This window comes from Suricata suricatta, chromosome 7, assembly GCF_006229205.1.
Source record: "Suricata suricatta isolate VVHF042 chromosome 7, meerkat_22Aug2017_6uvM2_HiC, whole genome shotgun sequence".
NCBI classification, from domain to species: domain Eukaryota; kingdom Metazoa; phylum Chordata; class Mammalia; order Carnivora; family Herpestidae; genus Suricata; species Suricata suricatta.
Window position 1 is genome coordinate 70,796,337 of NC_043706.1, and position 20,610 is coordinate 70,816,946.

General features: G+C 33.6%; 1 protein-coding gene and 1 pseudogene across 6 annotated transcripts in view; one reads left to right on the plus strand and one right to left on the minus strand.

Moving 5' to 3' along the window:
• IBTK (inhibitor of Bruton tyrosine kinase) overlaps positions 1–20,610 on the minus strand; it is a 91,900-nt gene that overhangs the window by 18,486 nt on the left and 52,804 nt on the right. For all 6 annotated transcript variants that reach the window (XM_029943637.1, XM_029943638.1, XM_029943639.1 and 3 more), the window contains 7 exons: positions 18,476–18,536; positions 17,867–17,988; positions 16,258–16,370; positions 12,424–12,572; positions 7,396–7,559; positions 5,858–5,950; positions 5,210–5,353 (listed from right to left, as the gene is read on the minus strand). In XM_029943637.1, the coding sequence (XP_029799497.1) occupies positions 5,210–5,353; positions 5,858–5,950; positions 7,396–7,559; positions 12,424–12,572; positions 16,258–16,370; positions 17,867–17,988; positions 18,476–18,536 (846 nt within the window). The remainder of the gene's footprint in view (positions 1–5,209; positions 5,354–5,857; positions 5,951–7,395; positions 7,560–12,423; positions 12,573–16,257; positions 16,371–17,866; positions 17,989–18,475; positions 18,537–20,610) is intronic.
• Positions 7,689–10,821, plus strand: LOC115295598 (annotated as a pseudogene).

The following is a 20,610-nucleotide window of genomic DNA, read 5'->3' on the forward strand; positions in this document are numbered from 1 at the left end:
AAAAATATCTCTTCAAAAGGAACTTACTTATGATTTGACCAAAAAAATTTCCCAAAGCACATACATACACAAAACATAAAAAGTTAAATACATATACAAAAGAAATCATTCCCCACTTCTTTATCAACTCCTTCTTCTTCCCCAAAGCACACATACCTAACAGTTTCCATTGACAAACAAGGTAACTATGGTGTAAAGTACAGTGTAACATTAGTGATTTGGGAACACTACTGGCAAATATTCTTGCCCAAGAATCCACTGAATGTTCCTGTAAGTAATTCATGTTTCTAAATACAGAAATTTCATAATGATCTAAAAAGCACAAGTTATCAGATTCATCCTAGCAGTAATTTAGGGACTCCAAGATATAAATGATATATATACTTTTTAAAAACTCTGAAAAAATTTTTTAAAAGCTACTAATAATATCTCCTTAGGAATAAACATAAGTAACAGTGCTTACAAAGTATCTTAAACTCACATGTTCATTAATCATGCTCAATGGTTACCTAAAAAATGACTTACCCAGACCTCTTTAAATGAGTTCTATTCTTTCCACAGAGGATGCCATAATTTGAAACAGTGTCTGATTTCCTATGATTCTGCTTTCCTAACCCAGACTCTGGCTACTTGTCATCTTAGCAGCCATAGTAACTTTATGAAAAAGCATTTGTAAACACTTACAGCTACATAAAACATTAATCAAGATTTTGTTTCTCAGCTACAGCAGTCTTGAAATTTTTGCGTTAATAAGTAAATTTTCAGCTCTAAAAAGTTAAATATTGAAATTAGTTTATAATTTATGGGTTACCTCTATATGGAATTTAGAAGAATTTATATTCATATATCAAGCCAGGCCACAAAGACTGAATTCTTCCACTCAAGATGACTGGTGAGACATGTATTATTTCTCCAAGTAAAACAGTTGATAATGAAAACTAGCCAACTCCCATATACATTTGGTGTTTGCACATTAGATTTAAATTCAGCTAATCAGAACTTATTCTAATGCAAGAAATCAGTTATCTTGAATACATAATATTGCCACACCTAACTAGACAACAGGAGTACAGCTATGTACTATGAGTCATATAAACTAGGTGAATGAATCTGTCAACAAACTAGTTAAAATCCTTCCCATAATCACAAGCAGACTTACAGGGCAAATTTGTGATGTGCTAAGTTGTACCTTAACCTTAAGATAAAAACATAGCATAAAACATCTTTCTAAGGAAAAAAAATCTTGTTAAGAGGATTCTTCTGGATGAGGATGATACACTTTTGAGAAATAACTTTAAAAATTTATATCACTACAGTACTGAATATACTTTATAAATACAATCTGTATATCAGATTAAAATGCTAAGCTTCATTTTCTAATTTATTCATAGCACAGTAAAGTTTAAATTCGACCAAATTCATTAGACAAACACTTACATGGGATACGCTCAGGAAAACAAATCTATTTCATTTTTAGTTTCTTCCAACATATACTACATATATTTGCGCCCTCTGTGTAAAAAGTATTCTACAATCAAATAATGGTTATTTCCATTTATACTAAACATGGATCAAAATTCATGAATACTAAACAACCATTTTATAAATGTTCTTAAAATTTCTAACGAATATTTTATTAGTTCCATTAACTTATAAAATGTCCATAACAAAGCATATGTATATATTTTATATGCTTATTTGATTTTTATATTTGACACATATAACTTAATACCTATGTTTTACTAAGTTATGTCAGCCCACTGTATAATGAGTACAAAGTACATATATTCAGAACTTAGCAGACATGAATTAAAAGATCCTTCAGATACCAAAAATATAGCTTCAAGCCATTAAAAGTGCATAAATGATTAATTTTAAAATTCACTTTGATAATAACTCAGAATAAAATTATAATTAAATTTACTTGGTATTCAAAGATACATAAAACTATTGATTAGTCTGTATTTTTAAATTTTATTAAAGTATGGTTGACATACATTATATTAGTTTCAGGTGTACAACATAATGACTCAATGTTTATGTACAAGGTGAAATGATCTAGCTACTATCTGGCAGCAAAATTGTTACATATTATTAACTATATTTCCTATACTGTACATTGTATCTATGTGTCTTATTTATTTTATGACTGTAAGTGTGTTACTCTGACTTTTTAATCCCTTTCCCCTTCTCCCATCTGGCAACCACCAGACTGTCCTTTGCATGGATGAGTCTATTTGTTTTGTTCATTTGTTTTTTAGATTCTATATATAAGGGAAATCATACAGTATTTGTCTTTCTCTTATTTCACCCAACATAATTAATACCTTCTAGGTCCATCCATTTTGTTGCAAATGCCAAGATTTCATTCTTTTTATGGCTTATATTCCATTATGTATATATATACACACATACATAATGCATCTTTATCCGTCGATGGTACTTAGTTATATCTATATTGTGGCTATTAAAAAGATTGCTGCAAACAACACAGGATTCTATATTTATCTTTTCCAATTAGTGTCTTCATCTCCTCAGTTAAGTACCCAGGAATGGAACTGCAGCACCATATGGAGGCTCTATTTTTAATTTTGTGGGAAATCTCCATTTTGCATTCCACCAACAGTGCGTGAGCGTTCCATTGTCAACACATCTTCTTCAACACTTACCATCTTTTTTGACAACTGCCATTCTGACAGATGTGTGGTGTTCTCTCATTGTGGTTTCGATTTGCATTTCTCAGATGGTTGGTCATGTTGAACATCTTTTCATGTCTCTATTAGATAACTCTCTGTATGTCTTCTTTGGGAAAATGCCTATTTGGGTCCTCAACCCATTGTTTTGTTTTTGATATGGAGTTGTAGCAATTCTTTATATTTTTTTTATAGTAATCTTATATCAATCATATTTTCAAGTATCTCTGAATTAGTAGGCTGTCTTTTCATTTTGTTGTTCAGACTAATGTCTAAGAGCTTACCACCTACATTTTCTTCTAGTAGTTTTATGGTTTCTGGCCTTAAATTTAAATCTTTCATGCATTTTCAGTTTATTTTTTTGGATATGGTATAAGAAAATGGCTCAGTTTTCCCAACACCATTTGTTGAGAAAATGTGTTTGTTTCCTTTTATATGTTCTTGTCAAAGAATAATTGATCATATAAGCATGGGTTTATTTGTGGACTCTGTATGCTGCTCCATTGATCTATGTGTCTGTTTTTGTGCCAGTACCATGCCTGTTTTGACTATTATAGCTTTGTAATACTTTGAAATATGGGAGTGTGATACCTCCAGCTTTGTTCTCAATCTTGTTTCTCAAGATTACTTGGGCTCTTCAGGTTATTTTGTGATTTCATACAAATTTTAGGATTATCTGTTCTAGTTCTATGAAAAATGCCCTTGTTATTTGGCTACGGACAGCACTGAATCTATAGATTGCTCTTGGTAGTATGAATCATTTTCTGGGTTATTTAAAATGATGTGTGTGTTATCTGTTTTATTGTGAGACAAAGCACGCTTACAGTCCTCCTAATCTGCCATCTTCCCTGGGATCCTCCCCTACTTTTTGTTTTTAAATCATAAAACTGGTTAATGGCATGGCTAAAAGTTTATTACTAACCCCAACACTTTCTCATGTGCTTTAGTTAATTCTCTCAAAGTACAGTATATTTAGTATTTTGAAAGCTAGAACTTTGTGTCTTTTCCATATTTTTCTTAACATTTATTTACTTTTTAAGAGAGAGGGAGGGAGAGAGAGAACAAGTGGGGAAGGAACGGAGAGAGAGGGAGACAGAATCCAAAGCAGGCTACAGGCTCTGAGCTGTCAGCACAGGGCCTGACTTAGGCCTCAAACTCACAAGCCATGAGATCATAACCTGAGCCAAAGTTGGACACTTAAACAACTGAGCCACTCATGACGTCTTCCATAATTTTCCTTATAAAAAACACAACTCAATGTTCTAACAGCTATCCCACAAACCTTACAGAAGATGACCAAATCAGTCTACATAGTCTCATATATAGAAGGTACACACAAATACTGATGAATTTAAACATTCTACTAAACCTATTCTCTCAAATTTTACCCTCTTTTTTACTTGGGTTTTCCCACATCTTCCTTTACTTTTCTTTTCTGTGATCATGCTTTAGATCTATAAGTGGCTCTGAGAGACACTGATTGAGTCTCCTGGGTGGCACGCCAAATGAGCTGCAACTCTCTTCAATATAATTTACAACTGGGAAAACTATTCTCTTACAAATAGGAAAATGTGGCATTACAAGCAATGAAAGGATTCCCTCCAACAAAGCGTAGCCTCCAAGACCCTCTACAATCCTTATGAGAAAAAAAGAGAGTTCAGTGGGTCTTTGTGCCCTTCATGCTATCCATGTAATTTCTCTAAAATTGCTTTTTAGTTATTATTAGCTACAAAGAAAGGGAGGATAGAAGGGACACAGGAAGTACAACCTATTTTATATACCTCAAAACTGCTATCTGACCTCTTTGGAGCTTATTCCTCTTAATCTCCAAATTGCAGTAAACTGTAATGGAGAAAAGTTACATAACAGCAAATAAATACTCCTGCTTATAAAGGTGACAATGAGGGGTGCCTGGGCTGCTCAGTAGGTTAAGCATCTGACTCGATTTCTGCTCAGGTTATAATCTCACAGTTTGTGAGACAGTGCTCCACATTGGGCTCTGGACTGACAGCATGGAGCCTGCTCAGGATTCTTTCTCTCTCTCCCCCCTCATTCACTCTCAAAATAAAGAAACAAAAAAATAAACAAAATGACAATGAAAAACAAGACTATAACACTGCAAAGATGTACATTATGTATACAGCTGAAGAAATTAAGATGGTAAAAAACTGTTTGCATTTATCCAATTTTTCTATGGTATATAGTTTCTTGTAACAAATGAAACAAATTTAAGACTCCTTCCTTAGATTACTTTAGCAATACATGCCAAATAGAATACCAAGAAAAAACTATCTATACAAAACATTTTGAAAACTGTAATAGAAAAAAAAGAAAGAAAACACACCATGCTGCACATATCAAAACAAAAAAATTACTTCTCAAGGTCTAATTTTTAACTTAAAAGCAAAGAGAAGAGTGAAATACTTGAAAAGGTAGGAGGTGACCCAGAAGCTAAGAACTACCTTAAAAGCTAACACACAGATCTCTGCTTATTTTAATAAAACTTAAAAGCATACCATGCATTTGCTGGTTTCGGAGTTTTTGAAGGAGCAGTTAAAGCTGTTTCCATGCTTATTGTTCCTGAATTATTTTCTTTGGTAGTCATTGCAATCATTTTTCGTTGCTTCTGAGAAAGTTTAACTCCATGAGAAATCACTTTGCTAGAAATTAAATGAATTAGCATTAATTTCTGTTTAATGGAGTTTACAGGTAATTAAACTGCATTGTTTGTTTGATGTGATTTTACCATTATTGGATCAAAATGGCCATAAGATTCAAGAATTACAGTATCAACTTATACTATCGATGATCAAATAGTTACTAAATGAGCCTTCCTAATACATTTACATCACACTTGCATCAGAAATAGTCCACTATGATAGTTTAGAGGCAAATTTCTGACAAACCATATTCTACATGAGTTGGACTACCAACCCAACTCAATCTTTGGGATAGCTTTAAGAAATATTAGGAAGGCTACAAACCTAGAAAAGAGTTTATAATTTAGTTTAACATCAAATACAGAAATATAAAAATGTCCAGTAGACCTTTCTGAATTTAACATCAAATTCAGAAAACCAGAGTCTAGTATGTCTTTCCAATTCTTTAGGACAGAACTATAAAACAATAAGGTCTTTTCCTTTTTTTATGAGTTTTTAACCAACCCTAAATTTGTCTTTGGTGTAGCTCCACATTTTTGTCTACTTTCTTCAATTTGCATGATGGTTCGGAGATCCACGACTGGAGGGCTGACAGGACTAAAATATACATAAAAAGTTACTTTAAAACACAGTTATTTATCCGTAAAATCAAATACCAAACTTCACTAAAACTGTAAATTATATGTAAGATCAATAATGAGAGGATAATTCAGGTATATTTTGTCAGCTGTGGTCAACTTCAAAAAGGATACTTTGAATTTCAAAAAGGATACTTTGAATTGAAAGCTTCTTATATATATAACAACTAAAGTGCATCCAAAGTCATAACATGTAACTGAAACTCTTAAGGAAAAAAAAGAAGCCAAGCAATAGAACAATTCTTATCTAATTCAGGCAGAAGAAACTAAAGTTCTGTTTAAATTCTTAACCTTTAAGAATAGAACTTGAAAATTATATTCTATTTTTAACAAAATTTTTACTACTGTCTAATATTAACAACAAAAATTTTAAAGTAAAATTTGGGATGCTCAATATTAGAAACCCACCAGAGGGAGTTGGACTATAATGAGAAAAAAAATTCTACCGTTTTTAGAAATAGCTGATCTATTTTGCTGACTTTACAAGAGGCCAATTATTCTTAAAACACACTTAATAAAATATTCTAGTGGTGATCAGAAGAGGCTTCTTGGGGTTTCCACAAATACGTTTACTTAAAAGGCAAAAAAAAAAATTCAGAATGATTTCTAAACTACTTTTAGATTATTAAACAACATAAACTGGCACATCATAATCTGGTCTTCCAACTTTGCAAAATACAGCGTACTTCAAAATAATTATGTGATATAATTGGTAAGTCAATTAACAGCTTTAGCCTATTATATAAACCAGAGTAGGTGTATAAATATGAAACACAAGCTCAATAAGCACGCTGAAAGAATGCATTCTAATTATATCGACTCCTGCAATTTAAAAAATTGACTTTTCTGAACAAAACTATGGATGCAATATAGGCAAGTTAAAAGCATAGTGTAACATTAAATGAATGTGCTCTGAAAATGAACTGAATAACCATGTATTTTTTGAGATCTTATATATCCCATAATGTTCCCTCCCCATAAAAAAAGATATAGTAAACTTACAAATGACAAAATGGTCTTCCTTAATGGGAATTTTAATATATACTATCAAAAAAATATAGCTTATTGGGCTGGCTCAGGTCATGATTTCACAGTTTGTGGGTTTGAGCCCTGTGTCGGGCTCTGGGCTGAGAGCTCAGAGCCTGGAGCCTGCTTTGGATTCTGTGTCTCCCTCTCTCTCTGCCCCTCCCCCATTCATGCTCTGTTTCTGTCTCAATAATAAACATTACAAAAAATTTTTTAAAATAGCTTATTGTTAAGTCACTAGCTATGTGCATCTAGGTAATTTTCTGTGTATTAGAAATTTGCATTAATACTTTTTTAATGTTCTTCACTAAAAATTTCCATTTGACTAAAAATAAATAATATTTCTCCAACAAGTACAGAACAGAATAAAAATCCTACCTGAAAGAGCCAGCAACCCAACTAGAAGAGCTTGTAGTATCAGTTCTGTTACTGGGAATGGTCTGTGGAGCAGATATGTTATGTATTGGTGATTTTTCCCACGGTTTTAAATCTTCCCTAGAATATGCAGGAGGTGTACCATTAACATATGGTTTAATTTTCCCCTGGAGGTAAAAAAAAAAAAATTTAATGAATAATAGCAGACACCTAGCATAGTTGGTACTTAATAAATATTGGTTAAATTATATCAAAGCATGAAATCTTATAAGGATAATCATCTAGAAAAACTCAAGATGGCGGACAAAACGCCAGGTGGATCTCAGAAGGCCAGTTCGAAGACCAGATCATCAGATGTTCATTTATCTGGATCTTCAGATGCACACATGGATGCATCGGGACCCTCAGATAGGGAGATGCCAAGTCGGACATGACCTAAGAGTCCAAGGAAACATAATTATAGGAATGAGAATGCTCGTGAAAGCCTTTGTGATTCTCCTCATCAGAATCTTTCAAGACCTCTTCTAGAAAACAAACTTAAAGCATTCAGTATTGGAAAAATGAGTACAGCTAAGCGAACTTTAAGTAAGAAGCAGCAAGAAGAATTAAAGAAAAAGGAAGATGAAAAGGCAGCTGCTGAGATTTATGAGGAATTTCTCGCCGCTTTTAAAGGAAGTGATGGTAATAAAGTAAAGACATTTGTGCGTGGAGGTGTTGTTAATGTAGCAAAAGAAGAACATGAAACATGAAAAAAGAGGTAAAATCTATAAGCCATCTTCAAGATTTGCTGATCAAAAAAATCCTCCAAATTAGTCATCCAATGAAAGACCACCATCTCTTCTTGTCATAGAAACCAAAAAACCTCCACTGAAGAAAGGGGAGAAAAAAAAGAAAAAAAGCAATTTGGAACTCTTCAAAGAAGAATTGAAACAAATTCAGGAAGAGCGTGATGAGAGACATAAAACAAAAGGCAGGTTAAGCTGATTTGAACCTCCTCAGTCAGATTCTGATGGTCAACGTCGTTCTATGGATGCGCCTTCAAGAAGAAATCGATCATCTGTTCTTGATGATTATGCACCAGGCTCACATAATGTAGGAGATCCAAGCACTACTAATTTATACCTTGGAAACATTAACCCACAGATGAATGAAGAAATGCTTTGTCAAGAATTTGGAAGATCTGGACCATTAGCCAGTGTGAAAATTATGTGGCCTAGGACTGATAAAGAAAGAGCAAGAGAGAAATTGTGGCTTTGTGGCCTTTATGAATAGAAGAGATGCTGAAAGAGCTTTAAAAATTTTAAATGGAAAGATGTTTATGTCTTTTGAAATGAAGTTAGGTTGGGGTAAAGCTGTGCCTATTCCTCCACATCCAATATACATTCCGCCTTCTATGATGGAACATACACTTCCCCCACTTCCATCAGGACTGCCTTTTAATGCACAGCCTAGAGAGAGGTTAAAAAACCCCAATGCTCCAATGTTACTGCCACCTAAAAACAAGGAGGATTTTGAGAAGACTCTGTCGCAAGCCATAGTCAAAGTGGTTATCCCAATAGAAAGGAATTTACTCACCCTGACACATCAAATGATAGAGTCTGTTGTACGTAAAGGGCCAATGTTTGAAGCTATGATTATGAACAGAGAAATCAACAATCCTATGTTCAGATTCTTATTTGAAAACCAGACACCAGCCCATGTTTACTATAGGTGGAAGCTTTATTCTATTCTGCAGGGAGATTCTTCGACTAAGTGGCGGACGGAAGATTTTCGTATGTTCAGAAATGGATCTTTTTGGAGGCCACCACCATTAAATCCATATACCTGAATGGGATGTCAGAAGAACAAGAAACAGAAGCTTTTGTAGAGGAGCCTAGTAAAAAGGGAGCACTTAAGGAAGAACAGAGGGACAAATCAGAAGAAATTCTGCGGGGGTTAACTCCAAGGAAAAATGATATTGGAGACGCAATGGTTTTCTGGCTTAATAATGCTGAAGCTGCTGAAGAAACAGTGGATTGCATTACTGAGTCACTGTCCATCTTAAAAACGCCCCTCCCTAAAAAGATTGCCAGATTATATTTGGTTTCTGATGTTTTGTATAACTCTTCAGCCGAAGTTGCCAATGCTTCATATTATAGAAAATTTTTTGAAACAAAGTTATGTCAGATATTTTCAGACCTCAATGCTACCTATCGTACAATTCAAGACCATTTACAGTCTGAAAACTTTAAGCAACAGGTAATGACCTGTTTCAAAGCATGGGAGGATTGGGCAATTTATCCAGAACCATTTTTGATCAAACTACAAAATATTTTCTTAGGACTTGTAAATATTATTGAAGAAAAGGAAACAGAGGATGTACCAGATGACCTCAATGGTGCCCCCATTGAGGAAGAGCTTGATGGTGCACCTCTAGAAGATGTGGATGGAATTCCAATTGATGCTACTCCCATTGATGATCTTGATGGAGTCCCTATAAAGAGTCTTGATGATGATCTTGATGGAGTGCCTTTGGATGCAACTGAAGACTCAAAGAAGAATGAGCCCATATTTAAAGTTGCCCCATCAAAATGGGAAGCTGTAGATGAATCTGAATTAGAAGCACAGGCTGTAACAACTTCTAAATGGGAGTTATTTGACCAGCATGAGGAATCAGAAGAAGAAGAAAATCAAAACCACGAAGAAGAAAGTGAAGATGAAGAAGATAGAGTTCAAAATCAGAAGAACATCATTTGTACTCTAATCCCATCAAAGAAGAAATGACGGAGTCCAAGTTTTCTAAGTACTCTGAAATGAGTGAGGAAAAACGAGCTAAACTTTGTGAAATTGAGCTCAAAGTCATGAGGTTTCAGGATGAATTGGAAAAAGACCTAAAAACCACACCAGAGCTTTCAGGAGCAAGTAGAACACTACAGAGATAAATTTCTTCAACGAGAGAAAGAGAAGAATTAGAAAGAGAACGAGAAAGAGATAAAAAGGATAAAGAAAAATTGGAATCTCGATCCAAAGACAAGAAGGAGAAAGATGAATGTACTCCAACAAGGAAAGAAAGGAAGAGGCGACACAGCACATCCCCTAGCCCATCTCAAAGCAGCAGTGATAGACGAGTGAAATCCCCTTCACCCAAATCAGAGCAATCAGAGCATTCAGGAAGATCTCATAAAGAGAGATCACGGTCCAGGGCATCTCACAAAGATTCTCCTAGAGATGTTAGCAAAAAGGCCAAAAGATCACCATCTGGTTCCAGGACACCTAAAAGGTCTAGGCGATCACGGTCTAGATCCCCTAAAAAGTCAGGGAAGAAATCCAGATCCCAGTCCCGATCTCCATACAGGTCTCATAAAAAGTCAAAGAAAAACAAACACTGACATAAATCTTTAACATGCTGTCACTTATTGGAAATGCAATTTTGTTTTGTGCCTGAATGGTCTGTTTTTTTTTTTTAAAAAAACAAAAACAAAAAAATCAAATGAAAGAGCATTCCCGGATTTTTTGTTTATTTGTTTGTGAATGCATGTGTAAACTCATGAGTGACTGCATCTGTAGACCTGTCATTGTTTTATATTGTATAAACTACTTTCATTGTGGCTGTTTCTCCAAGATGAAATTTTTATTGTGCTAATGAATTTCATCAGGAATGTGTATAATGGATCTGCTGGCAGTAGTAGTATTTTGTTTTAGGATGTTGTGACTTAGCAAAAATAATACAGATATCTTCCCCCTTTTGTAGCTTTGACAATTTGAATTAGATTTCAAATAAAATCTGAAGAGAAAACTAAAAAAAAAAAAAAAAAAAAAGGATAATCATCTAGCATTCTTCTAGTTTAGTTTCTTAACCAATTCTCAAAATTTCTAAGTGACTATAACCCAATTACCATGAGCTTTGGGAATAATTTTTAGGGAAACAAGTTTTCACATTAAATTTCTATTAATATTAAACAAAAATGTTAATAGAAGTTGTTGAAATAGGATATGAAGCAGTAACTTTAAAATTAATGTCCATGACTTTATACCAAATTTTCATTTTGTTTCATATTAATGTCATGTAATTCATTCTAAATAAAATTAAAGTTAAATAATATTGAAAGCTGAAAAGGAACCTTAAAACAACTGTCATTATAATAGGTCAAGAAAGTTACTAAAATGGTTATTTCCATTGCTGGGACAGATTCCTATTGCCAAACATTTATAAAATGCCTTTAATTTTCCTTTTAAACCTCAACTGTCTTCTATACCAACTTGGTGTTAATATGAATGGGCCTGAAACCTCTAGCCTACATAAAAAAAAAAAAAAATCAATACTTGAGGTCTAGAAGACTAAGAAGAACAGGTAAATTTTCCATTGTCTCATGAATTTCCTGAAGTTCTAATAGTTTTGTGGAGGACTAGGGATTACAGAAAAATGACATATCTAATAAGTTAGACATTTTCCTTTCTTGTACATTAACAATTACGGGGCAAAATGTTAAGAGATGTCTAAAAAATGGACTCTCCAAAGTTCAACAGGACTTGAAATTCTGCAGTTTACTGTTAATTGTACTGGACTAGAAGAACTCCATTCCAGACTGTACTGTTTCTGTTAACATGATAGAGGAAAGAGACTACGCAGAGAGAATTTGAAGTTAGGCTTCCTTTCAAAATCACTTTCCTTTGACAGGTCTTAGCTGGCGTTAACTGACATTTCACAAAATAGATTTCAAGTAATTTAGCTATAAATATATCTTTCCATATGTCTATACAGTGTTGCTGTCTTTTGCATCAACATTATATTTTAATTTGCAGAAAGAGGATTAGAAATATAAGTCATAAAGGGCTTAAATGGCTATTAAAATCTTTAAAACTAGAAACATAATGCAAATTTGAGAAAATACTACATGTTATTAAATATATATATATATTTTTTTTATAAACCAGCCAGGAGAGTATTTTAAAGTCAGAGCAGAAAATAATAAAAAACTAAAGATAAATTAATTGTATAAATATCTAAAATCTGAAATTAAGAAAACAGTGCATTAATAAATAAAAACAAACCTCAATTTTATCTGATTGAAATCCTGCTGTGAAATCTGGGGACTGTAAGTCTCTAGGACTCCCCACTCCTGCATAGCTTCCTTCAGAATCTGATGTCAGTAGTTCTGGGAGCGATTCCACAGAATTGGTCTTACCAGATTTTAATAATCCTAAAAGGTAAAATTTTTAAAAATATTTAAAATACGTTAAACATGTGTATATTACATTCAGTGAACTAAATAGAGCTAAAAGCTTCCATTTATCCAGATTTAATAACATTTAAATTATATTCACTGTGTCAAATCTTGACAATTCAAGCTAAATGAAGAAAAAATAAAGTAAAAAACTGAAATAGGGGAGACTTTAATAAAAAACAGTTTTATCCATTCAGTTACACAGTAATTATGCAATAAACATAAGGAAGACACTTCTTTAGGATCTGCTTTGAGAAGTGATTCAGAACTTCTTTTTCCCCCATAAAAAAAGACAAAATTAATGAACTTCAGACCCTCCCCTTTCTCATCTGTCTCTCTGTACCACGTTCTCTGCACCCTGCAGAGGGGGATTGGCCTCATTCTGTGTGGGAGGAACACTGTAGCCTTTCTACTTCTCATCTAGTCAACAGACTGGCCCAGTAGCAGAGATTATGCTGAAGCCAACTGTGGCCTGTTTGAGGGTTTTTATTTATGGGGGCGGGGGGTTGAGGGAAAATCTGAGGATTGAGAGCTATTTTAATTAGCCTATTGCCTAAAGCAAAGGGCTGTTATGAAATGTACATACCATTTCTTCTCCTAGGCAAGCTAAATACTTGTGTCCCTGCCATATCTGGTAACCAGATTCCTTAGTATATCAAAGTCATTTCAAATATAAACAGAGAAAACAAACTTTTGCTTAAGTTCATGTGTTTACTTTCACATATTTCAAATTTAGTAGAATCTAAATGAGGTAGCAAAAAAACACATTACATGAGCTGTAACTAAAAATTTTACAACTGACTTAAAAATAAATAAAACATTTGAAACACCATGGATGGAAGTAGAGTGTACTATGCTAAGCAAAAGAAATCAGAGAAAGACAAATATCATATGACTGTACTCACAAAACAGATGAACACAGGGGAATGAAAGCAAAAATAAGATAAAAACAGAGGGAGGCAAACCAAAAGAGACTTTTAAATACAGAGAAAAAACAGGGCTGCTGAAAGGAAAGTGGGGGGAGGGGCTAAATGGGTGATGGGCATTAAGGAGGGCACTTGTTGGGATGAGCACTGGGTGTCCTAGGTAAGTGATGAATCACTAAATTCTATTCCTGAAGTCATTATTACACTATATGTTAACTAACTTGGATTTAAATTACTAAAAAGGAAAAAGAAATAATTTTTAAAAATACCATCTCATATATTCAAGTAAGTGTTTTCTTTTAAGTAAATCATTGTGATAAGATATATGCCTCTTTTGTTACTGTCACTGCTCAAATAATTTGGAAATAACATTCAGCACTATACCCCATCTTTTAAATATTTTTAAGAGCAACAAATTTTTAAGAGTATATTTAATACCAGAATACTCCCAAAAGTCAATTTGAAATAAATATAATGAATAAAAAGGATATTTAAAGTGGCCAATAATTATTTTTTAGTATAAACATTTTCACAGACTGTCTTCTAACATAAAGGATCACACAACTAAGCTTACTTCCAGAGCATGTCTTTTTAGCCCCAATTAAATTTGACCTTTCAATCATCTGCTTTGGCCACAGAAAGGGTAGTAGAGCAGGAGGAATTAGAACTGGAATCGAAAAAATAAATTATATTTCTGTCACTACTCAAATTACTGAAGTTTTCTGCACTTGGTTCCTTAGGTTTAAAGGAAGCGACAAATTTTAGTTCATTACTAATGTCTCTTCCATCTATGAAATGCAAAGATTCTAACACAAGTGCTAATAATACCATTATTGAAAATAAGTCAAATATCTGCTTTTTCCCTAAGTCTTTTAGGCAACTGGAAAATAACCAGTTTCATAACTTCATGTCTATCCATTTATTCATCTTTCCATCAATCCACCCATGTGTCCTTCTATGAACTAGAGGTAATTCATGTAACATAGAGAACACAAAAATCACAGAATTTTACATAGTAAAACTTCCTAAATAGGAATCAGGAGATGTAGTAAACATGAAAGACTTACCTTCAGTGCTTCATCAATCAATTCAGATATATTGTCTTTTTTTTTTTTTTAATATCCTTCAGGGCTATCCAAAACAACTATTCTTGACATTGTTTATTCCTTTGAACATTATCAAACATCAAGTACCTCATTTGAAGCTCATGTTAAACATAAAAAGACATTCTTTCTTTGCCCTGAATGACAGCTTTTCTTTTTTCTCCCACAGGAATACAGTGTGCTGGTATTTTTCAAAGTTACCTCATCAGGCTAAGAAGTTATACCTGTTTATATCTTACTGCTATAGACACACATACCATTTCTTAAAGTCATACTGTAGTATCATTATTTTCTGGTTACACTTCTGTATTTTAATCTAAGGAAACTATTACAATTTAGATAGTTTAGATCTAGATCTAATCAGATGAATCCAGAATGTGAGACAGTCTATACCACTGGCCTGAACCTCTGAAAACAAAACAAAAAGGTGTGTGAGGTGCTGCTCTAGGTAAAAGAGACTAAAGAGACATTAGTAAGAAAAGGTAATGTCGGCCTTCATAGGGTACTAGGTCTTTTTTAAGGTTAAAACACAAAAGGCTGTAAGAAAAACATTCCAAGACAACTGGGGAAATCTGAATAGAGACTATCATACTAGATAATATTCATGAATTTGTGTTAATAGTCTTTGATGTGATAATGGTATTATGATTGTGTAGAAGAATACCCTTATTCTTAGGAGGTTCGTATTAATTCATATTAAAATGCCATGCCTATAACTTCCAAGTGGATCTGTAAAAATGATAAGACTGTTTGGAAGATGAGGGAAGTAAGCATGCAACAAAAGTCTATAAAAAGAAAGCAAATGTAGTAACAGGTTAACAATAAATCTGGATAAAGGGTATACAGATTTTCATTCTTCTTTCATCTCTTCAGTAAAAGATTTTCAAAATAAACTGAGAAAACTATTTTAGAAAAACTACATAACCTTTACTTTCAAACAGCTCACATAATGCATAGATATAAAATGTGTTGTATTCTATTACTGGATTATAACCTTCTAATGCACATGAATGACATCTCACTTGGAATACTGATATAAATGCAATGAATCCATGTGATAATACTGTCTCTGTCCTGTTTTGCCCATCTCTAACCCTCTATGCTACTGGAGAGAGTGGTCTTCTAAAAACATCAATTTTATCCACTCACATTATATGCCTTAAAAATCCAGCAGCTACTCACAGCATTCAGAATAACAAATTCCTTAGTTTAGCATAAAATCCCTCCAAAACCTGACCACTGCCAACTACCACTTATATGCACATGCCCTATATGGCTGAAGCATGCTGAAACAAAGGAGCAAGAAATGTGCAGTTATTTCCAGTGCCTCTAGTCCTGGGAGTATATTGCCCCCTTTGCTGCATGTCTATCAGCCTGCTTCCTTTTCTTGGCCAATTTCTCTTCATTCTTCAAGATCCAATGCAGAAGCTTTTCTTTTGTGCCCGCAAAGCCAACTTCAATCCAAATATTTATTACAATATACTATCATTTTCCATAGCCTCCCTAAGACTATTTTCTTTCAGTAGGCCTGGTAAACGGCATACCGTAGTATTTAATACATGTTCAATTAATTAGATAATAGAGACATGAAAGATTAGATCAGGAAATATATCCTAAGATACTCTCACTAACCTGTAGATGGAGGACTCTGAATAACATCTGAAAGGTTATAACCTCCAGAACTATCTGAACGCTTGCGTGTCTTCTTTTTTGCTCTTGTCTTTGCCTTCTTGAACATACTTTCCCTAAAAAAGCAAATATAAAATTCATTTTTTAGAAATAAGTTAGAGATTAACAGCAAATGAACTATGCATTTTGAGCAAGAGAATATATACATCTATACAGCATTTTTGTCAAACAGAGAACACAAAAAATAAGTATGCTTTAGTTGCTTTTATCTATGTTGCTCAGAGCAAATTACTCCGTTTTACTGAATCTCAGTGTGTACTCTTACTAGTTCTAACTACTATTTCTGTGAAAGTTAGGGAAAAAATAGTATATAGGAAAATACTTTGAAAAGTAAAATAATCAGCTGCAAAGAAACACTAGAAAAGGGGTTTAAAAAAAGTCTGGAACTCAGTAGCAATTTCTCAGTGAGCTATGCAGTTAGTTACTTTTATATATATAATAAATGACTTGAATGCCCAAAGATTTTAACAAGTCATTTACCAAGTAGAAGGAAAAGTAATTCTGTAACCAGCTGATAAGTGAGCCTGAGACACAATTTGGAAATCCTAAACAGGGCTTGTCAGATGGTTGGCCACACTACAGGGACATTATGTAGAACCTGGAATATTTTGTTAGAGGATTCCCAAATGTTAGTCACTATAGGTCATCTCTTGAACCAGTCAAGTTCTCTATAGAGAAAAATCTATAATGGCTGATCCACTCTTCCTTGGTTCAGTTGCTACAGAAGGGAAATCTTTCAGCCAAGATGGAGGAGGAATAATCACTTGGTTGAACTGGGTTCAGAAAAAGGTCAATGCTCTTTCAAAGAAGCTAAAAAAATGATCTTTTACAAATCACCCTGGTCTTCATAAACCTGCTACACCTCTAATTCTTAAGACTTTTTGGAACTGGGGTGCTTGGGTGGCTCATTCGGTTAAGCATCCGACTTTGGCTCAGGTCATGATCTCACTGTTTGTAGGTTCAAGCCCCATGTCAGGCTCTGTTCCGACAGCTAGCTCAAAGCCTGGGCCTATCTTAGGATTCTGTGTCTCTCTCTCTGACCCTCCCCTGCTCACACTGTCTCTCTCTCAAAAAAAAATAAATAAAACATTAAAAAAAAAAAAAGACTTTCTGGAATTCTGTTTCAGGGTTTTTTTTTTCTAAGTCATTACTGCTCAGCAACCACTTTCCAACTTCCAAAACTGTTAACACCTCCTAACTACTGTTTCTCCTTTCCTGTTCTCTCTGCTCTAGGACAATATACTTTTTGTATTTCTTTATTATAGTTTCAGCAGGTTTGGGGAAGGTAGCTAAGATAAATGTACTTATTCAATCTAACATGTTAACTCAAAGGTTGTATTCCTTTTATATTTATAGTTAATTTTGTTACATCTGCAAATAATTATGCATTTACTTTTCTTATAACAAGACTAAGAATAAACATAAATACATACTTCCTATATCAGGATTCTCCAATTTTTCTCTTTCAGTATAAACGTGTTAATAGCATCAAAGACTGGGGAGGGGGCAGAAGAAGAGGGAAGAAAAGAAGAAAAAAACAAACAGAGCTTACGAATAATTTTGTTCCATATTTATTTCTTCTTTCAAAAAGATATCTCCATCTCCTACTTCCAAATAGCTAATATCTGGTCCATCCTGATATGGTGTAATAACTCTTCTATCCATTGCTGGAATCTATTTTTAAAAAGTCACTTTTTAAATATAAAATATGTAAAGAACTTTTTCAAAATAGGTATAATTTCCCACTTGTTTTGATATGTGGTGACATTAACAAGGAAAAGTCTAGAATGCCTAATGACTTCCTAAGTTTACAATAAAGGGGAAACTGATTAGATCCATTAAACAGATTATTCCAAAAAACTGTCAAAAAACACTTTTCAAAAGAACTACACCTTATTAAATGCAAATTAATCCATTTATTAGGGATCATATGAATCCATGTTTTACACTGTCCTGGTCTTTAAAAAGGAATTAAAATGGATATTAATTTTATGATTAAATATGTTCAGTGATCATACTAACCTGTGGGATCTGGGAAAAAAAGTCTTCCTTTTTAAAATATCCTAATGTATTAGAATTCATTAGGAAATTGTTTTGTGAGAAGTGTGACCTAATATACTACTTTAGTTTGATCATAGTATTGAAAAAACATAAACCTTACCATTTTTCTATAAAATACAGAAAGATCCTTCAGAACACCATCACTTAAAACATCAAGAGACCTAAAACATAAGATACAAAATTCTATCTTAAGACTTACGTTACTTAATGCCTATCAAGATTTTTTAAATCTGTTGAGACATTTACAATGCTGAATAAGTTTTTTAAAATTATAGTTTATTGTCAAGTTGGTTTCCATACAATACCCAGTGCTCACTCATCCCAACAACCCTCCTCAATGCCCATCACCCACCCTCCCCTCTACCTCATCCTCCCTCAACCCTCAGTCTGTTCTCAGTATTTAAGAGTCTCTTATGGTTTGCCTCCCTCCTCCTCCATAACTGTTTTTCCCCCTTTCCCTCTCCCATGATCCTCTGTTAAGTTTCTCCTGATCCACATGAGTGAAATCATATGGTATCCGTGTTTCTCTGACTGGCTTATTTCACTTAGCATAATCCCTCAAGTTCCATCCATGTTGCTGCAAATGGCCAGATTTCATTCTTTTTCACTGCCATGTAGTAGTCCGTTGTATAGATAAACCACATCTTCTTGATCCATTCATCAGTTGATGGACATTTAGGCTTTTTCCATGATTTGGCTATTGTTGAACATGCTGCTGTGAACATTGGGGTACATGTGCCCCTATGCATCAGCACTCCTGTATCCCTTGGGTAAATTCCTAGCAGTGCTATTGCTGGGTCATAGGGGAGTTTTATTTTTAATTTTTTGAGGAACCTCCAAACTGTTTTCCAGAGCAGCTGCACCAGTTTACATTCCCACCAACAGTATAAAAGGGTGCCCAAGTAACTGTTATTTTTCAAATCATCAATATGCCATCAATATGCTACAAATTCTTTTTAGAAGTATGTATAGTTATATATTTCAAATGAATAGGAAGATATATAGACAAGTATCTTCAGTAAAATCAAAATCTTAGAAAAGATTTTTCTATCACTTATATCATTGCAAAACTGCAACTACAGTTCTTCCTCCACATCCCAATAAATCTATCATAAGTTGAAAATCTCTTAGGTCAAAAATACATTTAATATACTTATTTACTGAACAGCTTAGACTAAACTACCTTAAACGTACTCAGAACACTTACATTAGCCTGGATTGGGCAAAATCATATAATACAAAGCCTATTTTAAAATAAAGTGTCGATTATATATCTCATGTAGTTTATTAATTCCTATATTGAAAATAAATAACAAGTGTGTCAGTTGTTTACACCCTTGTAAATCTTGTGTCACTGGGAGCTGTGGCTCACTGCCACTGCCCACGATCACCAGAGAATTTCATAGTACTTCTACTTTTCACTAGCATGGTAGTGAAGTTAGTAAACTAACTTTACCTCTCTGTACTTTAATATGTTCATGATGTACAAAATGCTTGGACTAGATCAGTTGTATTCAAAGTAGATTTCAAGGAACTCTCAAGTTCCAAAGAGATAGTTTTAAGGCATCATTAAAACCTAAAGTTTACATTCTAAACTACATTTTAAACTATTTTTATGAGTGCAAAACAATTTGCACACTTAAATCTGTACCATACTAATTTTTAACATTTTGAGGATAATTAACGTGTGATGTTATATCAATTTTGGTGCAGTTCTCCTTTTTTAATGTATTTATACATATTTATTTACATTACCAGCAAACAAATATTTGATTAGGAATGGTTAAATCTGTACAAATCTTTGTTTTAATGAAAGTTATGCATGTCTACTCATGAAAATTACACAAATAGAGACATCCTGACAGCACATGTCCCCATTCTTAATGGTTCACCTGATACCTGTCCTAACAACTGAACAATGGTAATTAGACACATCATTTTCCAATATCAGATTGTAGATAGATTTAATGCTTGTTTTGCATTTTGGTTGATTCTTATCTGACAAACGAATGAGCTTAATTTGGCAAAGTAAAAAAGTTGCTTTGATTAAAATTATTGTGATGTCAGCAATTTATTCCACAACAGTAGCCAGCCAGATTCTGATACCAAAATACCAGAGGCATTTAAAAATCATACTAATATCCCATAATTTTAATACGCATTTGAAAAGCATTTTCACAAAACAAAGCACTATATTTCTAAAAGAATTTCCTCTGATTTGAATCCTACATAGCA